The 13,811-nt window shown below is 45.8% G+C and overlaps 1 protein-coding gene across 1 annotated transcript in view; it reads right to left on the bottom strand.

Moving 5' to 3' along the window:
• Window positions 1-13,811, bottom strand: part of ABI3BP (ABI family member 3 binding protein) — a 1,978,933-nt gene that overhangs the window by 618,395 nt on the left and 1,346,727 nt on the right. The window contains exons 65-68 of the mRNA XM_085622401.1: window positions 13,061-13,135; window positions 9,224-9,298; window positions 8,809-8,883; window positions 5,938-6,012 (exon numbers count right to left, since the gene is read on the bottom strand). Of these exons, the coding sequence (XP_085478527.1) occupies window positions 5,938-6,012; window positions 8,809-8,883; window positions 9,224-9,298; window positions 13,061-13,135 (300 nt within the window). The remainder of the gene's footprint in view (window positions 1-5,937; window positions 6,013-8,808; window positions 8,884-9,223; window positions 9,299-13,060; window positions 13,136-13,811) is intronic.

Here is a 13,811-nt window from a genome sequence, read left to right as displayed (position 1 = left end):
CAGGCATGGAAAGGTACAGACGGGCTTGCCTTTTGCGCGCCAGTGGTGCATACGCACAGCACCCACGTTTAAATCTATGTCGGTCTGCCAGCTACATCGCAGACTCTCCTTCATATCCAACCGTACACCCAAGATGGCGGAAATCTAAAAGCAATACTAGCATAGCTCACCATGATATAATATACAACTGGACTGCTGCCCTGTGATGCCACCAATAAAAAAATAAAAATATTGCAGCAAGAATTAAAAGAAACAAGAGCACCCGAGGTGAGCAACTAAATAGAGAGTACCCTAGCACACAATTAAGCAGACTATTAAAACATATTTAAAATGTTTGAAACACAACTACACATACAGTGTGAAAGATTGGCAACATATGGAGCCAGTCAAAATTGATCTTACCGGGACGTTATTCTACAGATAACTTAGCTTTGGACATCAATAGGAATGTTCATGAAAAATAAACTTTGCTTTCAACTCTCAGGCATGTCTCATACCCCATTTACAAAGTGTATCTTCCTGGTCCTTCCCTTCCCCGAGATAGACTCGAGCGAACTCCATTTGCTGTTTCATCTATGTGCCCAAACCGCTTTCCTTTTTCTACCCACACCAGCTCGCTCTCCGCTTCCGAGCTGAGCGGTCGCTCCCCTGCTGCTGAGGTATCGTCTGTGCAGCGCTTACGCTCTAACCTGGACTGCGATTAATAATTACAGCCTGCTGTATGCTCTTATTGCCGCTGCGTGCTGGAACTGCCGCTTTGCCCATTTTTGATTGCTGAATTTACCAATTTGCCCATTTGCAGTGCGATACTGCTAGCGTGACTCTGTTGCATATTTTGTTTTCATCTCGCCGCTTTAACTCATTTGCATTTTGTTCCGTAGCGTGACCCTGTTGTAGTATTTGCGTTTCCCCCCTAGCGCTCCTGCCGCCCTGACCCCTCCACCTCCATTTTGTTGTTGTTGTCGTCCTCCTTTGCCCGCCCCGCCTCCCAGCTGAAGCGCCCTCCCACAGACAACAAACAGCGCTCCCACACCAGGAATCGCCGTGACTCGCTCTCCGCTTCCGAGCTGAGCGGTCGCTCCCCTGCTGCTGAGGTATCGTCTGTGCAGCGCTTACGCTCTAACCTGGACTGCGATTAATAATTACAGCCTGCTGTATGCTCTTATTGCCGCTGCGTGCTGGAACTGCCGCTTTGCCCATTTTTGATTGCTGAATTTACCAATTTGCCCATTTGCAGTGCGATACTGCTAGCGTGACTCTGTTGCATATTTTGTTTTCATCTCGCCGCTTTAACTCATTTGCATTTTGTTCCGTAGCGTGACCCTGTTGTAGTATTTGCGTTTCCCCCTAGCGCTCCTGCCGCCCTGACCCCTCCACCTCCATTTTGTTGTTGTTGTCGTCCTCCTTTGCCCGCCCCGCCTCCCAGCTGAAGCGCCCTCCCACAGACAACAAACAGCGCTCCCACACCAGGAATCGCCGTGACTCGCTCTCCGCTTCCGAGCTGAGCGGTCGCTCCCCTGCTGCTGAGGTATCGTCTGTGCAGCGCTTACGCTCTAACCTGGACTGCGATTAATAATTACAGCCTGCTGTATGCTCTTATTGCCGCTGCGTGCTGGAACTGCCGCTTTGCCCATTTTTGATTGCTGAATTTACCAATTTGCCCATTTGCAGTGTGATACTGCTAGCGTGACTCTGTTGCATATTTTGTTTTCATCTCGCCGCTTTAACTCATTTGCATTTTGTTCCGTAGCGTGACCCTGTTGTAGTATTTGCGTTTCCCCCCTAGCGCTCCTGCCGCCCTGACCCCTCCACCTCCATTTTGTTGTTGTTGTCGTCCTCCTTTGCCCGCCCCGCCTCCCAGCTGAAGCGCCCTCGCCCCTCCCCCCCACCATCCATTTATGGCCAATGCCCCCACGTGCAGCGTCCACGCGCTACGTACACGCCGAAGGTGCGCCAAAGGTAAGCCCGTCTACGCCCGTCCGCGCCTGGACCGCGCCCAGCGCCAGACCCCCTGCCCCTCGCGCTACCCAGCCCTCCCGCATTACCTACGATGCCACCACCCTCCTAGCCCTTAACCCCGGTCGCACCCCCAACTGCGTCCAAGCCGCTCCTGGACACACCCATGGCCCTTTCTCATGCCACTCCTGCAAATTCATCGGTACCGACAACATCTCTGCTACGACCACACCACAGATTCCCGACCCCAACCACCTACAATGCATCCTTCTCAACACCCGATCGGTCCACAGGCATGCCATTGACCTTTGGAATCTACTAGACACCATTTCTCCGGACATCGCCTTCCTTACGAAAACATGGATGAATGCTTCCTCCGCACCAGACATCACCATTGCCATCCCTGAAGACTATAAGATCACCCGCAAAGACCGTACCAGCCACACAGGAGGAGGAATCGCTATCGTCCACAAGAAATCTATCCGCATCTCAACCAGCTCTGACGTCAATCTCGCCAACTCCGAACATCTTCACTTCCAGATCCACATCGACCCCAAAACAACACTCAGAGGCACTCTCCTCTACAGACCTCCAGGACCTCGCGCAAAATTCAGTGAAGACATCACGGACTTCATCACCCCACACGCGCTCCCCTCCAAAGATTACATCCTTCTGGGAGACCTCAACTTTCACCTTGAAAAGACCAACGACCGCAACACCACCACCCTCTTGGACAACCTCGCCAACCTCGGACTTAAACAACTAGTCACTTCCCCCACCCACATCGCAGGTCACACACTCGACCCCATCTTCACATCCAGCAATCATGTCTCCTTCAGCCACACTACGGATCTCCTCTGGACCGACCACAGCTGCGTTCACTTCATCTACAACAAGCCGAAACCCTTCAACCACTCCCAACCTACCGGGCAAAGAAACTGGAACAAAATCACCACAGACCAAATCTCCGCATCGCTCCTTCGAAACTCCCCAGCCCTCTCTTCTAACGCCAACGAAGCCGCCGCCAACCTCACCCTATGGTTATCCAACACCGCCGACACCTTAGCTCCACTGAAAAAACGTCAAAGCAAACTTGGCAGCAAGAAAGCCTCATGGTTCAACGATGATCTCAAGAAGTCCAAGAAACTCTGCCGCTCCCTTGAAAAGGCCTGGAAAAAAGACCCAACCACCAGCACCAAGGACGCCTTCAAAAGCGCCACCCGCACTCACCACCAACTGATCCGAAAAGCCAAGAAAACAGCATTCAAGGATCGACTTGACAACAACGCCCACAACAGCAAGGAACTTTTCAACATCGTCAAGGAATTTTCCAATCCCTCGGCCAACTCCAACGACATCACCCCCTCTCAAACCCTCTGCGACTCCCTAGCCTCTTTTTTCCACAACAAGATTGCAGACATCCACAACAGCTTTGACAACCAACCCGGAAACCAACCCACCCTACCATCTGCTGACCATCTTCCCCCCGTGAACACCCTCAACGCTTGGAACCCAATCTCCACTGATGACACCATCCGCCTGATGAATTCCATCCACTCAGGATCCCCCACAGACCCATGCCCTCACCACATCTTCAACAAAGCAGACTCCGTCATAGCACCGCACCTCCGAAACGCCATCAACTGCTCCTTCAACTCTGCTACCTTCCCAGAAGACTGGAAACACGCTGAACTCACCGCCCTCCTGAAAAAACCAACAGCGGACCCCACCGAACTCAAAAATTACCGCCCCATCTCGCTTCTTCCATTCCCGGCCAAAGTCATCGAGAAAGCCGTCAACAACCAGCTCGCCGCTTTCCTCGAAGCCAACAAATCCCTCGACCCCTCACAATCTGGCTTCCGAGCAAAACACAGCACTGAGACCGCCCTCATCGCAGCAACAGACGACATTCGAACTCTACTGGACAATGGAGACACAGTCGCCCTCATCCTCCTCGACCTCTCTGCAGCATTCGATACAGTCTGCCACAGCACCCTTCTACAACGCCTCAATAACATCGGAATCCAAGGAAAAGCACTTGAATGGATCACCTCGTTCCTCACCGGAAGAACCCAGAGAGTCCGCCTTCCTCCATTCAAGTCCGAGGCCTCTGAAGTCATCTGCGGCGTACCTCAAGGATCCTCACTCAGTCCCACCCTCTTCAACGTATACATGAGCCCCCTCGCGGCCATCGCACGCCAACACAACCTCAACATCATCTCCTACGCGGACGACACTCAACTAATCCTCTCTCTCACCAATGACCCCAGCACCGCCAAAACTAACCTACACGATGGAATGAAAGAAGTTGCCGAATGGATGAAACAAAGCCGTCTGAAACTGAACTCAGACAAAACAGAAGTCCTCATCTTAGGTACTTCCCCCTCTGCATGGGACGACTCCTGGTGGCCGGAAGCCCTCGGAAAAGCACCCATCCCGACAGACCACGCACGGAACCTTGGCGTCATCCTGGATTCTTCACTCTCAATGAACAGACAAGTCAGCGCCGTATCCTCTTCCTGCTTCAACATTCTTCGCATGCTCAGAAAAACATTTCGCTGGATCCCCTCCGAAACCAGGAAAACAGTCACCCACGCTCTGGTCACGAGCCGACTGGACTACGGAAACACCCTCTACGCGGGTACTACCGCAAAACTCCAGAAGAAACTCCAACGAATCCAAAACGCATCAGCCAGGCTCATATTAGACATCCCACGCAACGAACACATCTCTGGTCACCTTAAAGACCTCCACTGGCTACCCGTCAATAAGAGGATCACTTTCCGACTGCTTACCCACGCACACAAATCACTCTACGACATCGGACCAGATTGCCTCAACTCTCGACTGTCCTTCTACACCCCCTCCCGCCAACTACGGTCTTCCAGCCAAGCCCTCGCCACTGTACCTCGCATCAACAAGACCACCATGGGAGGCAGATCCTTTTCATACCTGGCTGCTAAAACATGGAACTCACTCCCCGCTTACCTTCGCCTCACCCAGAACCACCTAGCGTTCAGAAAGCAGCTTAAAACGTGGATATTTGACAAATAATCCTCCTCCCCTTCCTAAGCGCCTTGAAACCCTCTGGGTATGTAGTGCGCTATACAAATTTTATGACTTGACTTGACTTGACAGCTGATTCCTCCAACAGCCTTCTGTGTCCGGTTGCCTTAGGCTCTGCCCAATCCTCTTACGCCCAGCTGTGATGGCCTGTATTTCTTATTTCACCTCCAGCCTGCCTCCCTTCTCCTGTGCCACTTCTTACTTGTACCTTTCCCTGCCTGCTGCACTCTCCTCATGTGTCTTCTGCCTTCGCGTACCTGTGTGAGTCCTCCCTCCTTTCTTCTGTACCAGTAATGTCTCTTTTGCTTGTGCCACCACCCATTCATAGCACCCCTAGCATGTTTATTCCTACATATTAGACTGGTAATTCATCCATCATAAAATACCCATGTTAAATGTTGGTATGGAGTGGCTTTGTGGCAAGCTATACTTGAAACTCTTTAGAACAAGAACTGCATTTGCTAATGAAAAGATTATCCCAATTTACAAGGCGTTCACCTGTGCTGCATCAGACTGCTTACTGGAGAGACATTTTATATTTTTGAAGGTTTAATGGGATATTTGATGTGCTCGTCTTTGCAAAAGGGCAATGTGCACGCACTTTGACCAAAATATGATGCACATGCGAGGATGAAAGCTGTGATAGTGCAATGATGATGAAGTTATGAAATGTGAACGATGATAATGACTTAAAACAGAAACAGGACAGTATTATGCAGGGCTGCGCCGTATTTTTGTAAATACGGTGCATCCCTGCATTAAAAAATTTCGGAGTGCTGCGTTAACAATTTTGGGTTAACACCACGCTCCAACATTTATTCGTAAATCATGTAGTGATTTCTTTCTAATAAAACCCTTTTGTTGAATTGGTTTTCTAAAATGATTTATCTACTAAACATAATTTGTTCTTTTTACCCTGTGTTGCCTGTGAGAGCTCTGTTGATGTAAGAGTTATATCTTTGCCAGGTTTTCTTGTCTGCAAGTGTGTTTCTGTTGGAAGAAAATAGAAAAAATAAGTAGCAGTATGCTGAGAGGTATAGTTACTAGAAATTTTCAAAGAAGCAAAAAAAAGGGCTGATACAAAAGACATTCTAAGTTGCCCATAATCTTTGATTGTTCCAGTAAACAGCTACCAGGCTAATCCCTATTGCAAGTGCCTGCAAAAAACGCGGGACGACAGTTTCCACCAGAAGCTGAAACTCCAGGATAAAATCTGGGGAAACATCTGGAATACGATGAGTTAAATCCCATTTCCCCGATGAATCTTCATTCCAAAGTGGACTCTCATTATCCAACTTATAATTGGCTGTTTTTATCCAGGGGCAGACTGGGTACTGCAACCAGCTCAGGCAGATTGCTGTCCGACCAGCTCTGGGAAATGGAGGGGGGGGGGGGGGGGCAGACAGGGTGCTAGTAAGAAGCATCGCTCCCGCTTTTGTTACAGGGAGTACTGCTACATAACTGGCCCCCAGTGACAAAACCGGCCCCCACAGTGACAAACTGGCCTCCACTCCTCCGGCCCACCGAGGAAACGCCCAGTGCCTGCTACGGCCAGTCAGGCCCTGGTTTCATCAAACCGCCTCAAGTACTGTTCTGTCTGGTAACGGTGTCTACAGGAGCCAGAATTAGTGTTCCTCTTAACAGGCCACTCATAATGTTGGCCAGAGAACAAGGATTCTTCCTTAGCTACCAAAGTGTTTTACATTGAAGGCATATGAAAATATAAACTGCAATCTTTGAGAAGAATAGAGAAATTAAATGACATCAAACAATGCCTGCATTTTTAATATCACCAGGAATTATATTAAATAAAGAAAACCTGCCAAAGCATATGAAATACGAATGCTTCCAGCAGTGTTGGTCACATGCACATTCCCTGCCCAATGTAGCAATAGACACCTAGATACCCTGTGACTCTAGTAGCACAGCTGTGATCTATGTTATGGCTATGTTGGTTCTGTGGTTATTACAAATATTTCTTGTGGAAGAAAACAGTCAATGAGCAAGAGTTTGCTATGTATGTTGGAGCAAGGATTGTTGGTGTAAGTAGAATGTCTTCGGGTATCATGTGACTTTTCCTGATGATCAAATTCTTGTTAACATCTCGGACAGCTTTCCAGTCTATCTAGTGTTCCACTCACACAATGTGCACCTCTTGGACTTCCCTTTGTCTCAGGTGAAGTAATTCCTCCAACTACTGAAGTCACTTTTCTTTCACCCCCACTGAGCTCTACAATACCCTAGAGTTCTTTCAAATCCTAAATCTGCTGAACTCCCTTTCGCCTCGCATTCCTCCGTCCAGTCAGTTTCGGCTCAAATCTCATTCTATTACCCATTCTCCCGAAACAAGGGATGTTCTCTGCTTGGTCACTGTCTCTGGGCCTATACTCCTAACTCCAGCCTGACCCCTCTCCTCTGCCACTTCTACCATATTCGTTTCCTCTCTCCTGCACTCATGTCTGTTCTACCTCTTGCTTTCTCAGCCTCTTCTCTCTCTTTCCACTTGCACCTGGCAGCTTTTTCAAACTTCACCCTACTCAGGGAACTTGATGTCTGCATAACAGATGGGTATGTCCTTCCTTAAATATCCCTCACATGTACACAAATAGGCAAGGTGGTGTGCCAAGCAGCTATATCAATAACTTGGTAGAAATTAAATAGCATTTTTACTAATCATTAGATTAGTGAATGTAATTTCCTTGAACTATCCCATAGTACAAAAGATGGTCCACTGGAAAAAAACGTATACGTTTTCATGGATTGCTAAGGACAGGGAATGTGTGACTGTGTGCTAATAAGGGCAATATTACCAAGCAAGTTCATTAAATACTATATGATATACATGCGAGAGAGAAAGCTGTAATACACAGTGATGATGAAGGTAGAAGGTGTCAATAACGTTCCAGATGTAAAAAGAATCAACAATTATTATCAGCACACAAAGAATGAAATAAAACGGAAAGTATTTTATTGGCTCAACTTGGCATTGTGTATCCAAAAGCTCCACTTTGTAAAGGAACAGTCACTTCATGGCTAAGACAATTATACCCATCTTTGCCTAGAAGAAAGTGCACAATATGGAAGCATTACTGAGAAGTAAAGTGCATGAAGAAGAATGAATAAAGGTCTGGGGCTGCATTACAGAAAGTGCCCTGGGGGTGCAACAGGCATGCGGTGCCCGCATTCTGCGCACCCAGGAAACTTTGGTATAACAGAAGGCGCCACAGATGCTTATGCAGCCTCTTCTCTAATACAGATTGCACAAACGCACATATAGTGCCAGTGCAATCTCAAGGGGATGTTACCGCAGTTGCATGGTAGTTTGGCCCAAGCAATATGGAAAGGTATTGTCTCTGTGCCTGAACCTCACTATATATGCAGGTGCAGAGGCAAAAGAGGTGTCAGGAAGATGACTGACTGTGTGCCACGAAGTTGTCATTGTTTCCCCAAGGGCAACACATGAAAGGGGGAAAAGTTGATCCCATGGACCCACCATACATGGCTGCCCCTTTTAAATGCAGGACAACTTGTCGGTGAAAGGCGGACCGCCTGCTTTAAACGGTCACTTTGCCTTCCACTAATGTTCTACCACAGGGCAGGAACAAGTTTGTAATTGCACTGGGAGCAGAACATTAACCAGAATAGGGAGCGTCGACCTGGCATGCACCCAGTGCACCCAGTTAAAGGCATTCTACGCTGCCCACCATATGGGCCCTGATGGCAGTGAAAAGTGATCCTTTGCAGTGAAGAACATGTGTTGGCTGAAGAAATTCTCTGATGCTTTACCCAGTTTTGAGTCCAGCTGCTCAGTGGAGGTAACAGGTTTCTTTGCTGGAGTTTCTTCTACCACTTGATACATTACTGTTGGCAAAACAATTAACAAATTAAAATGTTCAGTAAGCAAGAGGGTGAGGCAATGCCAGAAATAAAGCTGGAAACATAGCCAGGCAGGTTGGATGATGATCCTTTATGATACTGCAGCAAGGGCAGCTTGATGTAAAGAAGTATGGAGAAGATGGTTGATGTATGGAGGATCTCCAACCAAGCAAGTGTTTGTAGCAACACGCACATTTCGGTTGCAGCCAATTAGCTCGAAGTAAAAGATTGTACATATGGAAAATAATGGTATTTTTATAATAGAACAAGTTCTTATGAGAGGTTAATAAATTATTTGACTAAAGAAATACAAATGCTTTTTTACCCTCTGTTGACCCTCGCAGGTCAGCCGAGATAAAGGTTGTGGTCAGTTGGGGCTCAACGGTGATTGCACGTGTTTCTGTTCAAAGAAAACAGTAGCTGATCAAGAGTCTACTGGGACATGTATGTGTCAGATATCATGAGAACGCCACACAACTGGGCTTGGAAAGCAGTTTCTTTGTCCCTTTCCCACCTCACAAATTAATGTGTATAGGAATCAGACTACCACCCATTATCATTGCCAACCGTAGTCTTCATTCAAGCATTTGAATATATACTGCAATCCTCATGCAACCCTTGTGATGCACTAATGTTACGTTTTCTTACACTCTGCTGTAATGCACTTGAATATACCTTGGAGTAACGTATGCTATCAAGAATAAAAAAAAAAATGAAGAAAATAAATGAATAAGAATGAAAAAGATTAAGAAGCATATAGGCTTCTCAGGAAAGAAATAGCATGCCCTTTTTTTTTAGCAAGTAATACATTTTGCTGGCACTCATTAAGCTCAATGTGGCCATATCTGCATGGATGAAGTATCTGTTCCAATGTAACCCTATTGTTTCGTTGCGCAAAATTACTTGTGAGCTCAAATAAATATTTTCAGTTTATCCTGTCCCATCTCTGGCTGCTCTGTTGAGATAAAAGTTATGGCTTCACGGGGTTCTGTGGTGGCCCGTGAAAGTGTGTCTGTTGAAAATACAGTAAAATAACAACTGAACTGCGAGCTGTGTTTGATAGAAATTATAAGAAACCGATACAGATATTGCTGATACAAAGCCCAATTTTCTCATCCTAACGATAGTTAAAAACATACAAAAATAATTAGCACGACTAGTGGAGAGAAGAGGAGAAATAGATTATTGAAAACTTTATCCAAATCGGTGTAATTTCGCTAGGAACATGCAGCAGTGATTTTTATACCCTCCTCAGTTCTGTAATAGACGTTCAGATGCATCAGTTGAATTAAAATAGAGTTATATTCATGGCATTGAGCCACTTTGTCGAGATAAATGCAGATTTTCTTATTCGAAAAGATAAAAGGAATTAAACTGATTGTCGATGAGACCCATGAAAGCCTCCTGAATTCATTTGGAAACTTAACAACTTGAAAAACAGCTGAAAGACTGATGCTTTAATCAGCAAGACCGGTAAAGACAATTATTGTAACTTATGTATTTAAAGTATTTAGTTAAGATATTTATAGAGCACTCAATATTCCTCATGTCAACCATACTCCATAAATGGGAACAGGCATCAATGGCTTTAGTCATGGCTTTTACAAGATCATTTACTGCTGTCTCTACTAAATAGTCCTCTCTTATCATAGGAGGACTGTAATTGCTAATAACGAAGGTAGGATTTAACTTTATCTAAGATCTCTGCAAGACAGCAATTGGCCTATATCTGGCTGGAAAACCACTTGGTAGAGGGAAAGAAAATTCAATTGAAAAACAATCTAAACGAATAATGGGGTGAATTGACTGTATATTCACTGTATTTAAAATGGTGAATAATAGATCAAGTGTGTGCCCTGCCTTGTGCGTAGGACCTTTTATCCACTGATTTAGTTGAAAAATCTGCATATCATTCTCCAAATTTCTACTCAATAAATCCAACTGATCCTCAAAGTGAAAACTGAAGTCTCTCTTAAGAAGAAAGTGCTCAGTCTTCAACACAAAGGGTGACAGCTACGCAGGTAAATTTGCTGCCAACTGAGAGTTATAGCCAGGGGGCATATACAGGATGGCTCCTCCCAATCTAGCTGTCTTGTTAAGAGAAAGTTGGAAAATCATGACCTCACAATCCTCCAACGGGGAGTCGCTTACCCTAACACACTCAAACACATCCCTGTAAAGGATTGCAACTCCCCCACTATTCCTTCTGACACAATCACTTTTGTCACCCTATATCCAGTCTGAATTTCCATAGTCAGGTCAGGCATGGAATAGCTATCACGCCAGGTCTCTGTGATAAATACTAGATATGGCTTTGAGCAGTAAATGGCATCCCACATTTCCATAAAATGCTTGGGAAGCGATCTAGAATTGAAGTACAGGCAGCTGATAGATGAGCGTTTACCACTAGACTTTCTGCAGGATAACAAAACATTATTTCTCCAGGAGAAGCTACCAGCCTGTAACTCTGCATAGGAGCTCAATTTCTTAAATCCCTCCAATACTGTCCCTGACCCAGACTGGTTCATGCACAATCATCTGCAGCTGGCACAGGAGAAGGGTCCAAATACCGTGCCTGGAACCCCCTTATAGCAACTGGCCATATTATGATCATTTGAGGCCATGGCATGCAAGGCTTCCTTTGAGTACATAACAAGCGGATCCTAAACCTTTCTGAAACTGGCAGAGTTTCAGAAAGGGTTAGCGACTGGTGATGAGCAGGCATGGAAAGGTACAGACAGGCATGCCTTTTGCGCGCCAGTGGTGCAGACGCACAGCACCCACGTTTAAATCTATGTCGGTCTGCCAGCTACATCGCAGACTCTCCTTCATATCCAACCGTACATCCAAGATGGCGGAAATCTAAAAGCAATACTAGCATGGCTCACCATGATATAATATATCACTGGACTGCTGCCCTGTGATGCCACCAATAAAAAAATAAAAATATTGCAGCAAGAATTAAAAGAAACAAGAGCACCCGAGGTGAGCAACTAAATAAAGAGTACCCTAGCATACAATTGAGCAGACTATTAAAACATATTTAAAATGTTTGAAACACAACTACACATACAGTGTGAAAGATTGGCAACATATGGAGCCAGTCAAAATTGATCTTACCGGGACGTTATTCTACAGATATCTTAGCTTTGGACATCATAGGAATGTTCATGAAAAATAAACTTTGCTTTCAACTCTCAGGCATGTCTCATACCCCATTTACATGGTGTATCTTCCTAGTCCTCCCTTCCCCGAGATAGACTTGAGCGTAATCCATTTGCTGTTTCATCTATGTGCCCAAACCGTTTTAATTTTTCTACCCCCACCAGCTGATTTCTCCAACAGCCTTCTGTGTCCGGTGGCCTTAGGCTCTGCCCAATCCTCTTCTGCCCAGCTGTGATGGCCTGTATTTCTTATTTCACCTCCAGCCTGCCTCCCTTCTCCTGTGCCACTTCTTACTTGTACCTTTTCCTGCCTGCTGCACTCTTCTCATGTGTCTTCTGTCTTCGCGTACCCGTGTGAGTCCTCCCTCCTTTCCTCTGTACCAGTAATGTCTCTTTCGCTCGTGCCACCACCCTTTCATAGCACCCCTAGCATGTTTATTCCTACATATTAGTCTGGTAATTCATCCATCATAAAATAGCCATTTAAAATGTTGGTATGGAGTGGCTTTGTGGCAAGCTATACTTTAGAACAAGAACTGCATTTGCTAATGAAAAGAGTATCCCAATTTACAAGGCGTTCACCTGTGCTGCATCAGCCAGCTTACTGGAGAGACATTTTATATTTTTGAGGGTTTAATGGGATATTTTATGTCCTCGTGTTTGCAAAAGGGCAATGTGCACGCACTTTGACTAAAATATGATGCACATGCGAGGATGAAAGCTGTGATAGTGCAATAATGATGAAGTTATAAAATGTGAATGATGATAATGACTTAAAACAGAAACAGGACAGTATTATGCAGGGCTGCGCCGTATTTTTGTAAATACGGTGCATCCCTGCATTAAAAATTTCGGAGTGCTGCGTTAACAATTTTGGGTTAACACCAAGCTCCAACATTTATTCGTAAATCATGTAGTGATTTCTTTCTAATAAAACCCTTTTGTTGAATTGGTTTTCTAAAATGATTTATCTACTAAAAATAATGTATTCTTTTTACCCTGTGTTGCCTGTGAGAGCTCTGTTGGTGTAAGAGTTATATCTTTGCCAGGTTTTCTTGTCTGCAAGTGTGTTTCTGTTGGAAGAAAATAGAAAAAATAAGTAGCAGTATGCTGAGAGGTATAGTTACTAGAAATTTTCAAAGAAGCAAAAAAAAGGGCTGATGCAAAAGACATCACTCTAAGTTGCCCATAATCTTTGATTGTTCCAGTAAACAGCTACCAGGCTAATCCCTATTGCAAGTGCCTGCAAAAACCACGGGACGACAGTTTCCAGCAGAAGCTGAAACTCCAGGAGAAAATCTGGGGAAACATCTGGAATACGATGAGTTAAATCCCATTTCCCTGATGAATCTTCATTCCAAAGTGGACTCTCATTATCCAGCTTATAATTGGCTGGTTTTTTCCAGAGGCAGACTGGGTACAGCAACCAGCTCAGGCAGATTGCTGTCCGACCAGCCCTGGGAGCTGGAGGGGGGGAGGGAGGCGGACAGGGGTGCTAGTAAGAGGCATCGCTCCCGCTTTTGTTACAGGGAGTACTGCTACATAACTGGCCCCCAGTGACAAAACCGGCCCCCACAGTGACAAACTGGCCTCCACCCCTTCGGCCCACCGAGGAAATGCCCAGTGCCTGCTACGGCCAGTCAGGCCCTGGTTTCATCAAACCACCTCAAGCACTGTTCTGTCTGGTAACGGTGTCTACAGGAGCCAGAATTAGTGTTCCTCTTAACAGGCCACTCATACTGTTGGCCA

The sequence above is a fragment of the Triturus cristatus genome, chromosome 8, assembly GCF_964204655.1.
Source record: "Triturus cristatus chromosome 8, aTriCri1.1, whole genome shotgun sequence".
In the NCBI taxonomy this organism is placed as follows: Eukaryota; Metazoa; Chordata; class Amphibia; order Caudata; family Salamandridae; genus Triturus; species Triturus cristatus.
Note: the sequence above shows the minus strand (reverse complement) of the source record. Positions and strands in the feature narration are given on the sequence as shown.